The sequence below is a fragment of the Chionomys nivalis genome, chromosome 3 (genome assembly GCF_950005125.1).
Source record: "Chionomys nivalis chromosome 3, mChiNiv1.1, whole genome shotgun sequence".
In the NCBI taxonomy this organism is placed as follows: domain Eukaryota; kingdom Metazoa; phylum Chordata; class Mammalia; order Rodentia; family Cricetidae; genus Chionomys; species Chionomys nivalis.
Window position 1 is genome coordinate 116,963,530 of NC_080088.1, and position 21,394 is coordinate 116,984,923.

Here is a 21,394-nt window from a genome sequence, read left to right on the forward strand (position 1 = left end):
GCTTGGTGCCTGCTACTGGGTGCCCTAGTTCAGGGCCAGCCTTTGCTTTGTAGTAACCCCTATCTTGGGCAAGAGGCCTCATGGACCAGGGCCTTGGCTTCCTCATCTTAGAAACAGGGCAGCGACAGATTCTTTCTAGGAGCATAAGCCAGGACTCTGGTGTGCCTGCTGCCACGGAAGGAACTGGGCAGCGTGGGCGGTTGTTAGGGAAGATGAACTGAGACTGTGTGAAGGTGAGTCAGGGTCACCAAGAGCACACAGCGTGGCTGCCACGCTCTGAGCGTCAGTTCATCAAACTGCTAAGAAAGACGCTATGGGGGCTGGCAAGATGGCTCAGAGGTTAAGAGCACTGACCCCTCTTCCAGAGGTCCTGAGTTCAATTCCCAGCAACCAGCAACCACATGGTGGCTCACTGCCATCTGTAATGAGATCTGGTGCCCCCTTCTGGTATGCAGGCGCACATGGAAGGAATGTTGTATACATAATAAATAAATAAATCTTTAAAAATAAAAGAAAGAAGCTATGAACGCAGATGAAAGTAAGCCACGCTGAGCATGTCACGACACACTGGTCACCCCAGCACTCAGGAGGATGAAGCAGGAGAGTGTCCAGTTAAATGCCAGTCTGGACCACATAGCAGGACTACGTGAAACAAAACAACTAACCATAACAACAACAACAAAATCACAAAAAGGTGAGTTCATAGTTTTATGTCTTTTGGATTGGGTTTTTTTCAACACTTATATTTACTTATTTATCTTTTTATTTTATGTGCATGCATACACACAGCACAGTATGCATCTGGCGATTAGAGGACATGCTGTGGATATCAGTTTTCTCTTTGGATCACATGAATTCACAGGACTGAATGGCCACGTGGTCATCCCTGACTCTGAGTTTTTTTTTAATATAAGGTTCTTCCTCTGTAGCCCTGGCTGGCCTGGAACCACTATGTGAACCTGGTTGACTTTGAACTTGTGACACCCCTGCCTTTGTATTGCTGAGACTGGAGGATGACAGTCAGGAGCTACTGCACCAAGTTCACGATCATGAGAAATCCTTTCCAAGGGACCAAAGGCCTCGCCAGGCCTTGACAATACTCTGCAGGTCTGAAGGGGTGATGGGAAGTTTCTCGAAGGTTCTAAAATCACTGGCTTGGAGGCACCTCCCTGTTCCTCCAGGTCAAAATCCTAGTGGATTTGATGTGGGAGGGGGTGGGTCTCCCTGACACCCTAAGGAGTCCCAAGAACTCCCTACCTAGTCCGCACCCTCCCCAGTGGACCTTCCAGGTTGGTGTAGAACTAGATTGGTCTTCGGGTTAGGTCACCTCACTAGGGGACAAGCTATTGCCTTACAAGGTCCACTACCAACCATAACCTCATTAGGAAAGATAATGTTCACAAAGCAAGCAGGCAATAAGAACTTCTCTCTATAACGGTCCCGGGGCGGGAAGGGGAGAGGGCTCTAGGGTGCAAGGACGACCCATTGGAGTGGGAGTCCAACCCTTTCAGTGCCGGCCCCCCCTCCCCCCCCACACCTCCATTCCAGGTTTCAGGCTCTCACCCCGTGGTGTGCTTAGGTCAGGTCACAAGAAGTGGGTGTGAACGCATATCAGGAGTATGTGCACCGATCCAAAAGCTGACAGTTGCCCCGAAACTGGGCATGTCGGCTGGAATCCCCGTCTCCCAAGCCACACAAGAGTCCGGGAATCTTTTCGAATAATAGCCGAACTCGCCCGGAGAGCCATTCCCAGTGTACACCGAGCTGGCTTCGGAGGCTGCGTCCGAGCTAGAGCCGCCCGCAACCCAAGAAGCGAGACAGTGGACGCCTCGGGCCAACATCCCCGAAGCCCCGCGTCCCCGCCTGTCCCCGCCCTGCCGGCGTCGCGAGGGTTAAAAGTTACCTCTCGGCTTCTTCTCCTGCACACACACCCTCCCCCCCCCCCCCCCCCCGGCCGGATGATGTAACCCCCTCCCCGCGCCCTCCCCGCCCCCTCCACCATGTGACACTTTAATTAATAATAGCGCCGTCAGCCCAACAAACGCGCCGCGCAGGGCGAAACTTGGGGTCCGGGGAGGCTCCTCCGCACGCCATGTGCCCGTGTCCCCGGCATCGCGGCCGCGGGCCTCCGGCCGTGTGCGGTTGCGGCGATGCTCGCCCGGGGCTGCGCTGGGCGGCGGCGCAGGTGACCGCGCTGAGGCTGCAGGCGCTGGGCGACGAGCTGCACCGACGCGCCATGCGGCGCCGCGCACGGCCCCGGGACCCGCTTCCTGCGCTGCTGCCCGCGCTCCGCGCCCGCTGGCCCTGGCTGTGCGCGGCCGCGCAGGTGGCGGCGCTGGCGGCCTGGCTGCTCGGCAGGCGGAGCGCGTAGGCGGCGCGCGCGGGGCCTTCTTGGTAGGGGGGACCGGAGCCGAGACCCAGCCCGGACCGAGCAACAGGTACGCGGACCAGCGGGCGAGCTGGGGAGCTGGCGGGAGAGAGCAAGAGAGCGCGACGGCGGGAGGCAGGGCGCCACGGCGGGGAGCAGCTCGCTCCTCCTCACTTGCCCAGTCCCTCTCAGCCCAGACTCTGCTACGCACCGCTTCCCACCCGTTCCTTCCTCTCTCTCTCTCTCTCTCTCTCTCTCTCTCTCTCTCTCTCTCTCTCTCTCTCTCTCTCTCTCTCTCTCTCTCTCTCTCTCTCTCTCTCTCTCTCTGACACACACACACCACACACATCTGGCTTCACTCTCCTTTCCCACTTCTCTTTCCCTTGTCTATCTTTCCCTTCTTTTTCTACCTTATCCTGTCTTTTTTTTTCAATCTGTTTTCTTTCTCCTCTCTCCCCCTCCTCTGTTGTATCCTCTCCCCTCCCCTCTCCTCTCCCTCTCCCGTCTTCAGACACTCCTCCTCCCCCTCTCTCCCTCCTCTGTTTCATCTCCACTCCCCTCTCACTCCTTCCTCTCCACTCTCTTCTCTCCCTTTCATCTCCCCTCCTCTCTCCTCCCTCCCTATTTTCTCTCCTCCTCTCCTCTCCGGCCATAGTGGCTTTAGAAGCCAGGACGGTCGTCACCAGCCCCAGTAAACACGCGCAGTTACCACACTGGTCGTAGCTAAAACCCTCTCCCTAATTATGCACCTAGAGTCCCCAGTCCCATGCAAGCCACCAGCCATTCCAGGCTTGACCAGGTCTCCATACCTCCGCTCTTAACTCCCTTCTCCCCAAGTGTCCTGTCTGCAGTTTGTGAATCCCCATTCTCTGTGACGACCCCCGCCCCCCTCCCATGGAAGTTTCTCACTGGCTGGGTCGTGGTCCTCGATCCCCAAGGCTGGCGCACTTCAGCGTCCCATTTCCCCGGTAACTTTGTTGCTCCTTTTACCGCAAGATGTCGCGGTTTACAGCTTGGCCTCCCGTCACCTCCAGTGGGGAAGTGTGAGGTGTAGGAGCCTGCTGTGTGCGGTCACAGGGTGCTGAGCGGAGCGTCTCACGTTTGGTGACTGTAGGTGGGTCCTTGGTAAGGGGACCTGCGTGCCAGGCGTTGTGTTAGGCTAGTTTGGGGGAAGAAGTGTCAGGGTTACCTTCCTACGTTCTTGAGTAGAGAAACTTCAGAGAATGGAAGGTGGGGACGACTAGGTTGACCTCTGAGAGGTGGGTCGGGAGGCGATGATCACAGATGAGGTAACCAGAGACCCGGAGACGTCGCGCTGATCCCAGCCTAGCCCCGCGGGCGCGCAGACACCTTGGAAAGCTGGCGCGGCGCCGCAGGGAGAGGCGGCAGCCGGAGCGTGGGGGGTGGCAGCGCCCGGAGAGCTGCGGGGGTGAGCGGGGTGTGAGCCGGGAGCGCGGGCGACAGATGTCGCGTGGGCTCGCGCAGCCCGGGCGCTGGCGAAGAGAAGTGTTGCTTCGGGGTGCCCTGAACCCGATTCTCCGTTTCTGGAGGTCCCATGCGCGTCTCCCCTCTGTCCCTCTTTTCAAAAGTACTGCTGCTGCAGAATCCCGGGGGTGGGATCAATATTTTTGAGAAGAGATGGCAGAGCAAGGGTCAGTAGGAAGGGAAGGAAGGCTAGTAGTGAGGGACCTGGGACATGGACTCTGGCGTTGTGGGGTACAGGCGGGAAGGCAGAAGTGCTCTGTTACCACCCAGGAGGTCAAAGACCAGGGCTGGAGCGTGTGCCCGTACAGGTGTGCATGCATGTCAGGGGCTGGGGTGCTCAGGGACGCCGACAAAGAGGCGGCGGTCTAGGCGGATCCGTTACTCCAGTCTGCGCCCTGACGAGGGTGCGAAGTTGGGACACTGGAGCCCGAATGGCAGGCAGGTGGTGGTGGTGATGATTTTCTTGTTTCGGTGTGGATGCCCGCTGCAGGAGCGGCAGCCCAAGTCACCTCAGAACTGACTTTCTTTCTACCCTAGTCTTGTTTCTGTCCCGGAGGAAGCACCATGCTGTGCCCTGACTTAGGGACCCCAAAACACATTCCAGTTCCTGGGTTCTCCTGCCTGCTGCACCCCCCACAACAGCCACACCCATCAGGGTTCTCACCTCTCTGGTGCTCCTGACCCTGGAGGTACCAGTGTTTTCCCTTGCACTGTCTGAAGCCCATGCTGGGGTTCCCCCTTGGTCTCACCACCTCCTCCCATGACAAGAGGACCAAGCCCATCATTTTCCAGTCTGCCCAAGTTGACTAGAGCAAGGAAAATCAGTCAAGAGAGTAATTGGTTGAATTCTGTACTGGCTGAGGGGCGTTCTCCCCTTTACTCAGCTCGGATGATGGGAACGCTCATGCCTACTTTGTGTATCTGGGCACGGGTATTGGGCTGGGAGACACCACTCCTAATCTTTCAGGAGCTTAGCTTTAAGCAGGATCAGTGGTATCAACAAACTTGTTCTGAGCCCCAGTTGTGAGCCAGTAACATTTGTTTCCTCAAAGTTACCAATAAAGGAAGGAAGGAAGGAAGGAAGGAAGGAAGGAAGGAAGGAAGGAAGGAAGGAAGGCTCAGTTTTTCTGTATGTGAAATGGGGACACTAATAGCTTACAACACAGGTTGGATGAACAGCGTTCCCTGCTTCTGGGCGGCTCTCAGGGTCGGGGCTACCGTGTAGCTCAGTGATGGATCATGGGGCATGTGTTTAACATGGATTCAACCCTGTGAGCAAAGTAACAATGACAACAACAAAGTGGCCTCTGACATGTGCTACCATGACTCTTACTGAGCACTTAATGGCTGGCTCTCTTTCCAACATGGGCCACGTCCTCTCATGTTCATTGCTGGCGAACTGCACCATCCTTTTGGGAAATTTTTATTTTTATTCTATTTATTCATTGTTTGTGGGCATACAAGTACCAGGCCACAAGGTCAGAGGTCAGAGGACGACTTGCGGGTGTCAGTTTTCTTCTGTGTATGTCTGAGATATCAAACTCAAGTCGGCAGGCTGGGCTGGTGATGTCTTCACCCACGGAGCCCTCTGCCACACCTCTAGCCGGTCTTACTTGGGACGTCAGCTCAGGACAGAGTATGATGATAGAACAGACAAGGCAGTGAGGCCGGGAGCCGGCTCAGTGGTGAAGCATTTTCCGTGCAAGCTTGAGGACCTGCGTTTGGATCCCCTGTGTGTGTGTGTGTGTGTGTGTGTGTATAAACCCTGTGGGGAGGCATGAAGATGTAATCCCAGCTCTGGGGGGGAGGGTGGAGTGAGGTAGAGGCAGGTGATCCTGGCCAGCCAGCCTAGCTAAAAGGGGGGGGGAGGTGCGATTGAATCCAAAAAAGATAGAGAGTAGTAAAGACACCTGACCTCCACCGACCTCCACCGACCTCCACCTCTGGCCTCTGCTTCTGCACACATGGGTAAGTTTATCTAAGTTTGCACACATAGCGGGTAGGTTTAGGAACCAGAAGGACTGGGAATGTGGCTCAGTGCTCAAGGGTTTGCTCAGCACACAGGAGGTCCCGGGTTCCACCCCTAGCATGGGAGTGGGGTACCTGGCCTTTGTGGGCAGTGTGACCTCAGGTAAGAACTGCGGCCACCAGTAAAGGCCAGCCATCAAGCTGGCCAGTGCTGGGCCTGGCTCTCAGTTCACTTAGCTTGAAAGTGTTGGGGGTCATTCTTTTCACTTCCAGATGGGATAGATGCTCTGAGGTGGAGAGCATTTACCTGAGTCTTTGTAAAGCATGAGGTGACGCTGGAGTTTCCAGTTTGAAGTGATGGCCACCTCTTCCCCGGCCTGGGGGCTGCAGTGAAGGAGAGGACCTGGTAAAGTAGAGGTGGTAGGGGTGGGAGGGTGCACCTAGGGGGCTGGCCAGGCCCCGAGGAAGAGAGTGAGGTAACCCAGTCAAGGCCCAAAGACACCAGAGAGAAACAAAAGAGATTGTGTGGTGAGTGGGGAGGGAGGGCGCTGGGAGCTGCGTGCCTCTAGAGGGGGAAGGGAGGGGAAAGAGAAAATGGGGCCCTGGAATCTGTCTTTAAGAGGGGAACCAGGGGAGGGCAGCAGACTCCCGCTTTGGGACTAGAAGAGGAGGGAAAAAAAAAGGAGCGTGTGGGCAAAGCGGTCAGCTACAAGGAAGATAATGGGGATGCTTTAAGGAACTAAGGCTGGACTGGTTGACCAGCTGGACAGGGCAGTTTGGGAATTAAGTGGTTAAATCTGGAGGTGCCTCCCAGCTTTCACCGGAGCCCCAGGCTCTTACTTGGCAGGGGAGGGAGACAGTTGCTGCAGGCGACAGCTGTTAAGGATGAACTCTGGGGAAGGGGCCAGATGTGCAGGACAGCAGCAGCCTTCTGGCCACACGGTCCCTGTCTGAAACCTTCGCTTGCCTAGTGCGAGGGCCACGTGTGTACAAGTGCCAGAATTAGCCACGGGAGTAGAAGCGCTTCACTGGGTAATTAAAGATGCCCCAGAAGCAGCCAGGTGGGTCCAGCCTTCCCACCACTAGGTTTTCAAAAAGCCAGGCTCCTTGGGAGGCAGAAAGGGAGTTGGCTTTGTTTCCCTCCACTAATGTTTGTGTGACCCAGCACCGTTCAGCCCCCAGAGACTTACCTGTCCCTGCTGTACAGCTATGCGCTGGGGAAACGCATCCATACCGAACGAGGCAAGCTATTTGTTTTTTTCCCCACAGCCACTTTCTCTGATTGTCTACCACTATTCACGTTTGTATCAGTAGAATTCTGTGGTGGTGAGCATGGAATCCAGAGCCTCAGCTGTGCCAGGCACCTGCTCTATCCATTCCTGAATAAGTGACCACTTCATGCCTGCTGTAGAACCAGAAATCCCCGACGTCATGGAAACCGTATTCTATATATTTAAAAAAAAGGTTTGCATGTGTGCATGCAGTGTTTGTGTGTTTATATGTATGTGCACATGTGTGTGTGTGTCCCCACAGCCTAGGTGTAGAGGTCAGAGACCAACCTGCTGGAATCAGTTCTCTCCTGGGGATCAAACTTGGGGCCTCCAGCCTGGTGGCAAGCACCTTTACCCGCTAAGCCATTTCGCTGGCCCACCCTTGTGATACTTCAGGGTTGACTCTAGATCTGCAGCCTATGGCTTTCCTCACCTGTGTTCCCTACCCACCGCTGTTGGCTGTCCAGGTGTTTGTGGCGTGGTGAGGAACACCCAGTGACCCTGCTCTGTACAGACCGGACTTTAAAATGTTCACTTTTTTTTTTTTTTTTGGTTTTTTCGAGACAGGGTTTCTCTGTAGCTTTGAAGCCTGTCCTGGAACTCCCTTTGTAGACCAGGCTGGCTTCGAACTCACAGAGATCCGCCCGCCTCTGCCTCCCGAGTGCTGGGATTAAAGACGTGCGCCACCACCGCCCGGCAATGGTCACGTTTTTAAGAGCGCTTGTCATCATTCGTGTATTAACCTTTTTGTTTTGTTTTGTTTTCCAAGACAGGGTTTTTCTGTGTAGTCCTGGCTGTCCTGGAACTCACTCTGTAGACCAGACTGGCCTTGAACTCACAGAGATCCACCTGCCTCTGCCTCCCTGAGTGCTGGGATTAAAGGCGTGCGCCACCACCACCTGGCAGCATTTGTGTATGACAGAGACTGTCTAGAAAAAGAAAGCTCATGGTAAAGACTCAAAGGAACCTTCTAGATTCTAGGTCTAGAAGACATGAGTATGTGCCTAGCATCTAGATACACGCTGTCATTCACCCGGTCTCTTACTATTCTCCTTCCTCTGTGAGAAGATGGAGCCTGGATACATCACTGCCTGTCAGCCTGACTCTGGAGCTCGCTGCTCCCATCCCTAGCTCAATCTTTCTTTCATTTGTCTGTCTTTTTGAGTCAGAGTCTCATTGTGTAACCCTGGCTAGCATGCAACTCTCTATAGACCACACTGGCTTTAAACTCCTAGAGATCTGCCTGTCTCTGCTGCCCAGGGCTTGCCTTCCTCTGGAATGTTCTTCATGATCTATACCTCTTGTCAATGAGGAGTGCAGATAACTCCCAAGTCTTGGCCACCTCCCTAAAGTCATGGAGTGTTTCCCGGGGTACCTGACCCCCAGGCCAGGACTCATGTCTATCATTGCAGTCTTGGCTGTGGTGCTTGGAACTTCATGAACCATGCAGGGTGCTGCTGTACTAGCAATGGGGAAATGGCTTTTAGTGGAGTGACTTCTGATCTTTAGTGGGGACAATGTGAGCACAATGAAATGGATTTCAGAAGAACTGCTGTTCTGAAAGCCAGCCCAGACTTAAAATACAGCCTATAGGGGGTGGGGATACAGCTCAGTGAATGGAGTGTTTACTACCCAAACCAGAGGACCTGCGTTTGGATCCCATATAAAAACCAGGCTTTGCACAAATGCCAGAAATCTCAGAGCTGGGGAGGCAGAGACAGGTAGATCTCTGGAGCTCACTGACCACCCAGCCAAACTGGCAACTCAGTCAGGTTCTGTGAGACCCTGTCTCAAAAAACTAAGGTGGAGAGGAAGTGAAGACACCTGACATTGACCCCTCTGACCTCATAAATATACAGTACCCACACAAAGACACACACACACACACCAAAGAAAACAGAAAAACAAAAGAAACGCTGCCTTTTGGCAGACTGTGAACTTATCAGTTCTGACTTCACCATTAAGAATATTGACCCATATTTCGTGCCTGAGGGAGAGCAGTGGGGGACATGAATCCTGGAGTCAGAGTGACTTCACATAAAGCCTCTACCTGCCGTTTACCAGCTGTGTGGCCCTGAGCACGTCCGTTTGCCTCCCAGGGTGCTCCTCTGTGAACTGGAATCACAATAATACCTGCACCCATGGGTCCTGTCTAGTGAGGGCCTGGCTCCATGTCACCCAAGCTGTGAGAACCCGCTCTGTGTGTCTGGTGTCAGGAGACAGGCTGATCTAAGCTGCTGTGCATGGTCTGGCATGGATGTGCCTTGGAGTTAGACAGTTTGGGGTTCCATGGTGCTTTCCTTTGGGGTCAGAGGTCAGCCTGTGTGCCACATTCATGGTGTGGGGAAGAACACTAAGGACTTCTTTGTTTTGTTTTTCAAGACAGTGTTTCTCTGTGCAACAGTCTTGCCTATCCTGGAACTCTCTTTGTAGACCAGGTTGACCTTGAACTCACTGAGATCTGCCTGCCTCTGCTTTCTGAGTGCTGGGATTAAAGGCGTGAGCCACCACCGACCTGAGGACTTTTTTTTTTTTTAATTTATTTATTATGTATACAACAATATCCTTTCTGCATGACTGCCAGAAGAGGGCGCCAGACCTCATTACAGATGGTTGTGAGCCACCATGTGGTTGCTGGGAACTGAACTCAGGAACTCTGGAAGAGCAGGCAATGCTCTTAACCTCTGAGCCATCTCTCCAGCCCCCTGAGGACTTTTTTTGATGCTCAGTTTAAAGCAGCTGCTAGTGCTTCCCTCTCCCCCATCTGTGACTCAGGAGCCTGATGAAGTCATCAGGTCTAAGCTGAGATAGTGACTGCGTGGTCAGTGCGCTGGTCATGCTCTCAGGATGGCTTATGCTGGCTCCGAACTCCTCATAATGGAGCAGGCAAGTGTGAGCATTCATCCCTTATGATATGCCGCACCAACAATAGAAGAGAAAATGGATGTGGGGAACCAGCAAGTCCCTGGAAATGACACAGTAAGCCCAATGATTGTGATCCTCAGTGAGAGGAGCCATTGTCTTGATCAATTCTCAAAAGATCTGTGACACCTCTCCCCCAATACCAGCTTTCTAGAAACATCCAGACCGGAACAGGATATTAGATACCATCCAATCCAACTCCTGTATCTTGCAGATGGGGAAAGTGAGGCTCAGAGGAAACCCATGGTGGTAAAACGTGGTTAGCTTAAAAGCCAGGTAGCTGTTCCTCAGAGCATGGGTTGAGTGTGGGCAACCTCCACGGGGAACACAGCCTCAGTTTGCGACCTCCACAGGGAACACAGCCTCAATTTTGATTTAGGATTTCCCTGAAGCACTTACAAAGCAGGCATTCTCCTGAGGTTTTTCTTGAAAATATGGAAAGTTTTAGCAACATTCTCTATGCCCACATGACAGTAAGAATCCTATATGTGGGTTACAAACCCATCCATACCACAGCCCATCCTGGCTTACCAAAGGAGGCTCAATGAGTTTCAGTGCATACCTGTGGGATCCTCCCTGGCAGCCCTCCCTCCACCTGGAAGTTCCTCCTCCCTCCATCTGGAAGCCCTCCCTCCAGCCCACACACACCTGTGTAGATCCCACTTTAAGCGCCTGAGCTCATCCATTGAGATCTTCCCCCTGTGGGACTGGAAGATGGGCATCAGCCTTTTCCATGGCTGCACTCCGTTCTTTTGTTTGCACGAACCACTGCTTGCTTATCTAGTCACCTTCTCAGTGAACATCCACCCTGTCCACTTAGTAACCCTAGAAACCAGCTTGCGGTGAACATTTTTGTTTGGACACCTTCCAAGCAAAATGCATAGTTCTCAGAGGTGACACCGTCACGCCAAAGCAAGTCCTTATTATAACGCCTAGCACACACAGACACAGTCATCCTGACATTGGACAGTCCCTGTCTGCCCCTGTTGGGTTTGGTGGCACACAGCTGTGGTCTATGCTCAGGAGTGTGAGGCAGGAGGATGGCTTTAGACAGGAATCCGAGGCTAGCCTGAACAGCAGAGCAAGACCCTGTCTCAAAAAGAGAAAAGAATGCCCGGCTTACTTGGGTTTGCTCCTATGTTGAGAGAGCCCTTCTGAAAGTCAGTTGTTGGGCTGTGGCTATGGGTGCTTTAGTCTCCTCATACACTAAAGAAGTCAGTGACCTCATAAGCTGTATCAATACCTAATGACTGCCAGCAGGGGCCAGGCCAAGGGGACAACACCCTTCCCAGCGGTTTATCAGTCCCATTGGCTTCCCTCAGCCTCCAGCAGGAACAACTCAGATGGAGACTGAAGTGAGAACCCTCTAGAGCAATCTTCCAGCTTCAAGGATGCTGCCCCAAAGAGCTCCTCAGTCCCTGCCCCAGGAGTGCTGTCTCACTCCATCCACGTCAAGCTTCTGGGAGCTGGCATGCTCCACGTTTGCCAGAGCGCAGCAGATGCAGAATTCAACACCAGGCTGGGCTCTAGAGACAGAATGATAGAAAGAAAGAAAATGTTGGGCGGTGGGGGCACACACCTTTAATTCCAGCACTCGGGAAGCAGAGGCAGGCGGATCTCTGTGAGTTCAAAGCCAGCCCTGGTCTACAAAGCGAGTTCCAGGACAGCCAGGGCTGTTACACAGAGAAACCCTGTCTTGAAAAAACAAAAACAAACGAACAGCAAAGAAAAAGAAGGAAAGAACAAAAAGACAGAGTTGGTAAATGCACATTAAAGATCCCAGGCAGAACTAACTTTAATGCCTGTCTGGGCAGAGGAGATTCGAAACTTACAGCATCTGTCCTTCTGCCAAATTATACACACATGTATTAGACCATGTTTGTCACCTAGTTGGACAATTTGAACTCTAAAACGTGTGTGTGTGTAAGTTCATCTGTGTGCACATGGCTCAAGGTTAATGTTGGGTGTCTTCCTCCATCTCTCTCCACCTCATGTACGGAAGCATATACTTGAACCCAGAACTCACCAGCTCCTGATGCTTGGCCAGCTTGTTCTGGGGATCCCATCTCTGCGTAAGCATAAGAAATACAATTAGAGTTCCATACTCCCTTGGCTTTTTTTTATTTTAAACAAAATTAAATATTTTTTGAACATGTTTACTATTTTTATGTGTATGGGTATTTTGCCTGCCAGTACCCAAGGGTTCATGATTGTTGTGAGCTGCCAAGTGGGAGCTGGGAATTGAACATGGGTTTTCTAAAAGAGCAACAATTGCTCTGAACCACTGAGACATCTCTCCATTTCCCACACTCCCCAACATCACTTCAATACCAAGCATTTCAGATAAAGAATACTGAAGTGTGTGTGTGTGTGTGTGTGCATGTGTGTGTCTACAAACATACTAAAGGAGAAAGGGACCTTAATGTTTAACCTACCACTCTTTTCAGTTCAGACCCACAACACTGTCTCGGCATGTTTACTTTTTGTGGTGTTGGGGATGGAAGCCAGGGCATAACTATTCCAGTGAGCCCAAGCTGAGCTCTAGTGCCATTGAGTTTTTGTCTGTCTTCTGTCTTGTCTATGTTTTTATGTATTTATGTATGTATTTATTTATTTATTATGTATACAATATTCTGTCTGTGTGTATGCCTGCAGGCCAGAAGAGGGCACCAGACCTCATTACAGATGGTTGTGAGCCACCATGTGGTTGCTGGGAATTGAACTCAGGACCTTTGGAAGAGCAGGCAATGCTCTTACCCTCTGAGCCATCTCTCCAGCCCCTATGTTTCTTTTTTGAGACAAGATTCAGCTGGCGTGGAAGTCACAGAGACCCACCGGCCTCTGCCTCCTGAGCGTTGGGGCCAAAGGTGTGTGCCATCAGGCTCCACCTCACTTTCTATCTTTCTAACCCACACATAGTTTACTTTGCCAATCCAGCCTCCTATTGGGGAACACCTGAGTCCTTTCAAGTGGCTGCTGAGGTCACAGAGCAAGCTGGAAGTGGGTCTTTGGGCACATTTGTGGGATTTGTTCTGCAAGTGAGATATGTAACCCTCAAAAAAAAAAAAAAAAAACAAAACAAAACAAAAAAAACAAGAGCAACAACAATGCACACCCAGGCCAGCCCCGACTATTGGACTTGGTCACATGGAGGCTGCAGTGTGAGGGACACATTAGCGGTTCACATGCTTGTTTGTGGGGCTCATATCTGTGGGTATCACTCAGCAAACAGTGCTTCAGCGGGCCCTAGTGCTGGTCCCTTTGGCAGCTGCAGGAATGTGGCTTGGATGCATCCCCCAAGGCTGAGCGTTTAAAGGCTTGTTTTCACTCTGTTGTGCTACCTCAAGGTGGTAGAGCCTTTAAGCTTTGGTGCAAAGTCTTTCAGTCACAGGAAGTGTACCCTGGAGGATATTGGGACCCCGGGTTCTTCCTCTTTTGCTTCCCGGTCAGTATGAGGAGAGCAGCTTTATAGTATCCCACGTCCCAGCCTCAAAGGAATAAAGTCAACCTTCTCTCTTGATCATCACCTCTGGTATTTTGTTACATTACAGCAACGGAAAGCTGACTGACAAACCCAGGAAACCCTTAGATTCTTTCCATGCTCAGTGATTTACAGGTAGGACAGGCAAGTTGCTGGCTACCTAGAAAGAAAACTAACTGCCTTCTTTTGGGATCAAAAGGGGTGACAGTTTTGAAAGTAATGTCTCCTCTCTTTGGGAGCCATGGTTGTCCTCCCTTCGCCAGCTGCGTTCAGCTAACATCCGAGGCGACCCCAGTTCCTGGTGCTTTCCCATGCGGAGTCCTCTGGTTGCTCCAGTTCACTTTAATGATCTGTTCTATAGATAAAAAGACCATGCTTGTGTCTCAAGGCTCTCTCCAATCTGGGGAGACTACAGCCCAAGGGGGAAGCCCACTGTTACTGTTTCTCTAAATAGCCACGTTATCAAACTGCCCTCTAAACACTAGAGTTTGTATCAACGGATTGGTGCTGCCTCCGGCCCTCATCAGAGAATCTTCTCACTGTAGCAGGTGGGGTTGACCGGGAGCTAGTTTTTGATGTTTGGGGCATGTGCTCGCTCACTTGTCGGCTAGCTCTGTTTCTTCCCACATACCCAGACTTGAGAGCCTCATTGTACCCTGGCTAGGTCCTTGGAATCCCACCCTCAGTAGGGCTCGCTCTCTCTCAGGTGGGCGGCTATGTGCTGCCTCTGCTTGGGCTGCCATAGCCCATGTTTCCCCGGACTGCGCCTGCTCTTTGAGAGAGAGATATTACGAACTTCTTCCCCTCTGCCCCTGATGGCTCCAGAATGTCCCATGAACAAGGGGCACAGCAGTGGCTCATAGCACACAGCAGTGGGGTGTGCATGCGTATGAAAGAATGAGTTAGAAAAGTAAATTGTCCCCAACTCTGTCTGGAATATGGGGGATGGAGGTGTGAGAAGAGTCCATGAATAACCTGTTCGCAAACAGGGAAGGGTAATGACCCTCTAGATTTTCATTGGTCCATCTACCTACCGACCACCTACCTACCGACCTCCCTCCCTCGCATCCATCATTTACTGGTGACTTATCTATCAATCATCTACCTGTTATTTATCTGTTACTATTTATAAACTTATTTAATTTTGGTACAGAGAATGGTATTTACCTTCAGGGCCAAAATTCAACCCACCAGACAAGGTCCTATGTGGTCACATGGACTAGCCTGAACTTCCTAGTTTCTAGGACTGGCCAAGGATGACCTTCTTTCCTGATTCACCTGGCACCACCTTCCAAGAGCTTGAATTGCAGGCATGCAAGACCACGTGTGGTTTACTGCAATGCCGGGGACGGATGGAACCAGAAGTTTCTTGCATGCTAGGCTACAAGAGTTTCTCAAACCACGCCTGGCTCAAATTCTGTTTTTAATCACAGATGATGCCCGTGTAAATGTACAGGTCTGAAAGCATGTGTGTGTGTGTGTGTGTGTGTGTGTATGTGTGTGTGTACGGGTAATGGTATGTGCACTCCAGGAAGGAAGGCTTCCTACTACCACAAGGACAGAGCCTCTGGGACTGTGAGAAGAGCCCTGGTCTGGCTTTGGAGAGCCCTCTCCCCTCAAGTCAGAACTTTGTGTTGCAAGGCCCCCCCCTGCCCCTCCCTTTCTGCACAGACATCACCTGAGGAGCTGACTGCATTAACAGAAAAACAAATCTTTATTTCCACAGGTTGGCGAAACCCTGTATCCTTGGAGGAAGCTGGTTCCCATTTTCCTGAGGGGGGAACCCGGACCTTGGAAGGAAGTTGAGTGGAAAGACCCACCCAGAGCTGATGGTGGAAACACGGACTGAGGAAGCCCCCGGGAAGTCCAGCTGCAGAGATAGCCACCCCAATACTATTTACATATAGCTATACATACATACATATATATATATACACACAAAAAAAAAAAAGAGAGAGAGAGAGAGAAAATACAAAATTCTGTATCTGTGCATGCCTGCGGGGCATGTGGTCCCTCCCCTTTCCGCACCTTGCAATGTGAACTTTGAGACTTTGTAATGTCTGGGGCAGCAGGGGAGACAGATGCTTGCTGCTCTGTGTGTGCTGGAAACTTACATGGACTGGTGGGATCAGCCTCAGCATGGACCAACTGCCCAGCACAGATGTTGGCATGGAGTAGTGGGAACTCTGCCAAAACCAAGATGGACAAAAACAAAGGGGATGTGGGGCCCGTTTTGTTGGGTGCAGCCTGGGGTCCCTCTCCATTTCTTGACATGTCCTAGTCTCTCTGTGTCCCTATCTAGACAGCTCTCATGGTCGCAGCCAGAGAAATGGGGTGTCATTTTCTTTTCCTACCTATCTGGTGTGTGTGGTGCTGAACTTCAAATTCTCTTGGTGCTAAGTGTGTCCTTGGCGAGGTCAGCGTCTTAACTGACAGACCCAGAAGACCAAGGGATGACAGGTTTCTATTTTGCTCTTTGAATATCCTCTTTTTTTTTTTTTTAAGGGCCAAGTATGAGTGCCACTAAGGAGTCTTTCTATGGGGGAGCGGGGAATGCTCACAGGGGCTTAGGAGCAAACCCCGGGGTGCCTGGGAAGGAGGAGGGGCGAGCCTGGTTGAAGAAGCTGCTTAGGAGCTGGCAATTCCCTCCTCCCCCTGCAGCAATACCCTGGGAGACTGCTGTGGCCTCCCCCACTTCCTGAGGGGATTCAGGGCTTAGGTTTTATAAAGAGCCAAGAAATGGCTGCGTTCTGACGGAGGAGCGTGATTTACAAGCAGGGGATGCTGGGGAGGGGGCGGACCTTTTAAATAGAATGTCCGATTTCCCTGCTCCCCAAACACACATAGGATAAGCTACTGTTTTCAGAAGTTTCTCGAAGGGCTAATATAAATAAATAGATATATAAATACATATATTATATATATAAAATGAAGCTGTGTGCTTGACTAATATTTGACTGCAAGGGCTCACTGCTTCAGGAGTGATTATTAATTTTTGCTTTCATTTTTTTAAAAAATGATTCCAACAGAAACAGGTATTATTCCTCTGCATGGATACTTTATTGCCTCTATTGTGATCTTCGTGGCTGAGTTGGTGAGGGAGCCTGCCTTGGGCTCAGTGAGACAGTTACTCTTATTTTTAATTTTTGAGACAAGGTCTGGTGCTGGAGACCAGGCTGACCTCCGATCTTGAGCCTCCTGCCTTGGCATCTGGCATTTCGGACACTGCCTGCCAGGGGGACAGTCATTTTCCCCTGGCTGAATTTGCAGGTCGCTTGCCTGGTGCCTGGGGACCAGGGGGTCTGCTAGGAAGCACCAGTTATTAGGGTGCACAGGGCTACAAGGGAAATGGTCCCGGTCAATTATGCTGAGTGTGATCAGCTCCTAAAGTACACACCCTCTCTGTCCGGTGACAACGGGCTCCTTTCATTCATTTTTCCTTCTCCATATTGAATCCATGCCTTACAGTTCTCTAAATAACCCATTAAAGAAAAATGCAACTGAGAACTCAATGCTGAAGCCTCCCCTCCATCCCTTAAATACCAGAATTGAAATCAGCAAAGGAAAAAAAAAATAAGAAAGAGTTTATTTGGCAGGGAGGCAGTAGGCAGCATGCCGAGCCCTCCTCACCAAGCCGGAATTACACAGGATCTGGAAAACACTCTCTGTATTTAGTCCCTTTCTGAGCGAGGAACAGAGTCCTTGCAAAGCATCCAGGGAAGGTGCTTGCTATGGTGGGAATCAGGGGTGTCGGGCTCTTTAAAGGGATATTGTCAAGATCGCAGTGGGGACTTGCTAACCCCAGAGAGACCCAGCATAAGGGTCAGAGGTCAGAGAATACCTCCCTTTTTATGTTTTGCTTTTGAGCCTGACATTGCCTGTTAGCATAGGCTATCTCTCTGGAGGATTTGAACTCCAAACACAGAGGTTGGCATCTCCGATGATTTTTATTTCAATGAAGCTGTGCTGCTGAGAGAACCTGGGCACCCATGACCTTGTGATGGAACTTTTCAGCCAAGCCCTCTGTAAATATTCTCCCGTAGTAATGGAAACCATGTATTTATCGAAAGGGGGGTAGGGTGGGGGATGGGGAGCTTGGCTCACGCGCTGTTCATTCAAGTGCGCTTCGTCTTTGCCCCGAATTTGATGGGGTTGTTTTTAAATGCTGTTTTTTATATGAGATTTGACTTCTTGATGGACATTTGTATTAGGATACTGAAGCATGCTAGCCATGTCTGTTGTCTCCACTGTCTCTGATGTGACGTTACTTGGACTGCATGAGATAGTGGGATGGGCTTTCTGTTGATGGTGTTATTGCAAGAGGAAAAAACAAAACAACAACAAAAAACCCAGCTTCCACAGAGTGTGAAGTGCTGGCACCATCCTCCCTTTTATCTCCCGCTTCCCCTGGCTGCCAAGGAGCATTGATTTTGATTTGCCTCTCCGCAGTCTGTGATGAGGGAAAGAGAGGGAGAGAGGCTTTGAAATAAATTTTAAAAAAGACCTCATATTGGGTCAGCAGACAGCAGCGTCTGTGTGTGTGTGTGTGTGTGTGTGTGTGTGTGTGTCCGTGCAAAGCCTAGGAGGTCTCTGAGATCATTGCTAGGGAGCTAGCTGTGTGACGAGATGAGGCACTATCTGTCACCCGGGTCCAAAAGCTGCTGCCTGCTCTCTGAGGGTGAGGGTCCTGGAGTCTGGGGGACTGAAGCCTTCCAGAGTAGGTCCACTCCCTTCTGGAAGCTTCTCTCCTTTACCTCATCCTCAACAAGCAAGATCTCTGTTCAAGTTTGAGGTTCCATCTCTCTTTGTTTTGGAAAGGGAGAGACTGAGCCAGAGTTGTTTTGGAGAACCCCTGGACACTTCCTGTCCCCACTCCCCAAGCTTCCCAGCCATATTTCCTCTTCACCTCTATGGATAGCCTTGTTCTGTTTCCTCTCTACTGTGATGAGGAGTGGGGACCTAAACAAATCGTCACAGGATAAGGAGGCTGCGAATGCCCCGTGACATTTCATACAGCTGAGCTCATGTCTCATGTGCGCCTGACTACTGTCATGCTTCTGGAATTGACCAAGCGTCATTCTTCCTCACTGAGGACTGCGGGAGGAAGCAGACGCTGGCACACCCTACACAAATATCTCCAGGAGACACTTTGGAGGTCACTACTGTGTACTATTTATGTTTGTTACAGTTTTTTTGAGACATGGAGCCCAGACTGGTCTTGAGCTCACTATACAGGAGAGGATAACCCTAAACTTGGTATCCTCCTGCCTCCACTTCCTGATTCCAGGTGTAGGCCACTACACCTGGCTTATGCTGGACTGTTTGAATGTCCACAGTGAACTGTTAGAAACTGCAATGACCGGAACACAGACTCTCTGCTTTGTTCATACTATTTTCTTTTCTGAGCCTGAAGTCAAATTGGGGGAGCCCAGGGTGTCAGAAGTTGGTTGAGGATTTGGGGAGTAGGAGAGGAGCAGACTATTCCTACGCGAGCTGATCCAAAGGCCCACAAAGGGGGTACGTTGACATCACAGTGTCTTTTGAAACCGTTAGCCAAAAGTTTATCTTTTTTAAGGTTTTGATCAATTTGCTCGATACCTATTTACTGAGCATCTAGAGTGTGCCAGCTGGAGACCTCCACCTCGGAACGAACTTAGTTATGGTACAGCAACGGTCCTTTTGGAGACCAGATGCTGTGAAATGTCCCTTTGCAGTCTGGCTCACAATTTGTAACAGATCTGCCAGGTCACCATGGTGACCTCACGCCTTGCTGGCAGATTGCTATATAGTATTTTTTTTTGCATGCCATGCTCTGGGCTGAATACAATTAAAAAGCTTGTTGTATTGTCTCCTCAGTGGGAAGATTGGTCCCTTTGTACATAATCAAAGACCCCTTCACAGAACGAGTACTGCCCATCGTGGAGTACTGCACGAGGTGCTTTCTGAGGCTTCGCCCCAGAGATCCTCACCCTAGTGGTAGTGCCACTGAGCCCATTTTACAGATGAAGAAGCTGAAGGCGGCCAACAGCCAGTGGCTGATCTAAGGTTTGCATTTGAATCCGTGTGACGCAGGGAGGCACTGGCATTAGATTAAGGGGCTCTGGTGTTGTTCATTTGAAAGCAAGCATTGTGTGTCCTCGCTCATGGGCAGACATTGCTAGTCCAGAGGCAAGGGCGCACCTGTGGGCCAGCAGGGAGTGTCTACGTTTGCTCAATGGAAAGAATACCTTATCTGAGGGCACTTGAGAGCAGGCTGAAGTTTCAGGGGTTGTTCCCAGCTTCAATAAACTCCAGGGTGAAGGGTGTCTAATGTGCAAATGGCTTGTCCCACTCATCTCCTTGGCTATGGGAAGTTTTTCTTACCTCTCTTATCTATCTTCTCCCCCGAACTCCAGACTCCCTCAAAGTGTTTGCACTGTAAGAGTCAAGGAGCCCATGTACATGGCAGAGACGGTTGTGAAGGGCATTTGGAACCTGGGGGACATTCTGTCTGGGTCCTGACATTGTTGCCTTGTGCTCTTTTCTAAGTGGAATTTCCTACCTGGACGCTTTGTACATATTTGTTACACTTTTAATAAAAAATTGATTGTGCACCTCCAGTGAAGACCTGTGCGTGTTCATTTCCCTTGGGAAGGTCGGTCCTCAGGGACCACGGGATGAGCATAGCTGCACGGTGACAGGTGACTCCTCTCTGCACAGGCAGTGCCAGCACATGGAGGTCAGAGGTCAACCTCAGGAACTGTCACTTTTTTTTTTTTTTTACAGGATTTCACAGGGCTTCACAGCCCTGGCTAGCCTGGAACTCAATAAGTTGACCAGGTACTCAGAGGTCCACTTGCCTCTGCTCCTAAGTGCTGGAATTACAAAAAAGTATGTGCCACTATGCCCAGCTCCACCTTGTCTTTTGAAACTGGGTTTCTTCATTGACCTGCAGCTCATTGAGGCAGCTAGACTAGGTGGCTAGCAAGCCCCTTAGGGGCATGATTGTCACCTGAGACTACTAATTTGTACTTTGTTAGATCCCTGGCAAGTTCTGGATTTATTTTTTTTAGATTATTATGGTTTTTGAGATGGAGGTCACGATACAGTCGGGGACTTGCCTCGAACTCTCAATCCCACCCTCAGTCTCATTAGAGTTGTGAACCATGACATCCAGACGAATCAGCCACTCTCCCCTCTACCTACCCGTGCTGGAGATGGGACCTGGAGCCCTGTGCATTCGCAGCCAGCATTCTCCCACTGAATCATGTCTGCCCTCACTGGCAGAATGTAAGCAGATTCTCTGCTGCTGAGCAGAGTCCTGGCCAAGCAAGTGTTTCCTGATCACCACCAATTCCACACCCCCAGTCAGCAGTGGGGTGTGCTGCGCGGGCACCCAAACAGCAGTGAGATGTGGGGCCTCCAGGGCACACAGACTAAAGTGCTCTAATGATATCTCTCAATTCAGAGTCAAGGACACCCTGGTGTGTTTTTTGTAGGCACTAGAGTCAGAGTGCGGTAGTCTCAGATGCAGCCTATGCCAGCAGCCTCCTTTGGGATGTCCCTGAAGACTGTCTCCCCAGAAGTCACTGTCCAACATGGCTCCCTCTCTCCTCTTTTGTGTGTCTATGCTAGTGCGTATGTGCATACATGTCTGTCTATGTGAGGCCAGAGGTTAACAATCAGTGTCTTCATCTGTCCCTCTCCTCTTCATTTTTGGAGGCAGCATCTTGGACTGAATTCGGAGCTAGGCTGGCCGGCCCCAGGAATCCCTGTCTTCTCTGCCCCCACAGATTTGCTGCCACATCCAGCTTTTTACATGGGTTCTAGGGATCCAAACTCAGCTCCTCGTGCTTGTGTGGCAAGCATTCCACCTACAGAGGCACCTGTGCAGCCAATCCACTTTCCATTTCTTTCTCA

At 51.0% G+C, this 21,394-nt stretch overlaps 1 protein-coding gene across 1 annotated transcript; it reads left to right on the forward strand.

The window, feature by feature from the left end:
- The first annotated feature begins 2,061 nt into the window (after positions 1-2,061).
- Hrk (harakiri, BCL2 interacting protein) lies at positions 2,062-20,088 on the forward strand. Its single transcript, XM_057763449.1, has 2 exons — positions 2,062-2,438; positions 15,222-20,088. The coding sequence occupies exon 1, from the start codon at positions 2,093-2,095 to the stop codon at positions 2,369-2,371; it is 279 nt and encodes a 92-aa protein (XP_057619432.1). The 5' UTR covers positions 2,062-2,092; the 3' UTR covers positions 2,372-2,438; positions 15,222-20,088.
- Positions 20,089-21,394: the final 1,306 nt, after the last annotated feature.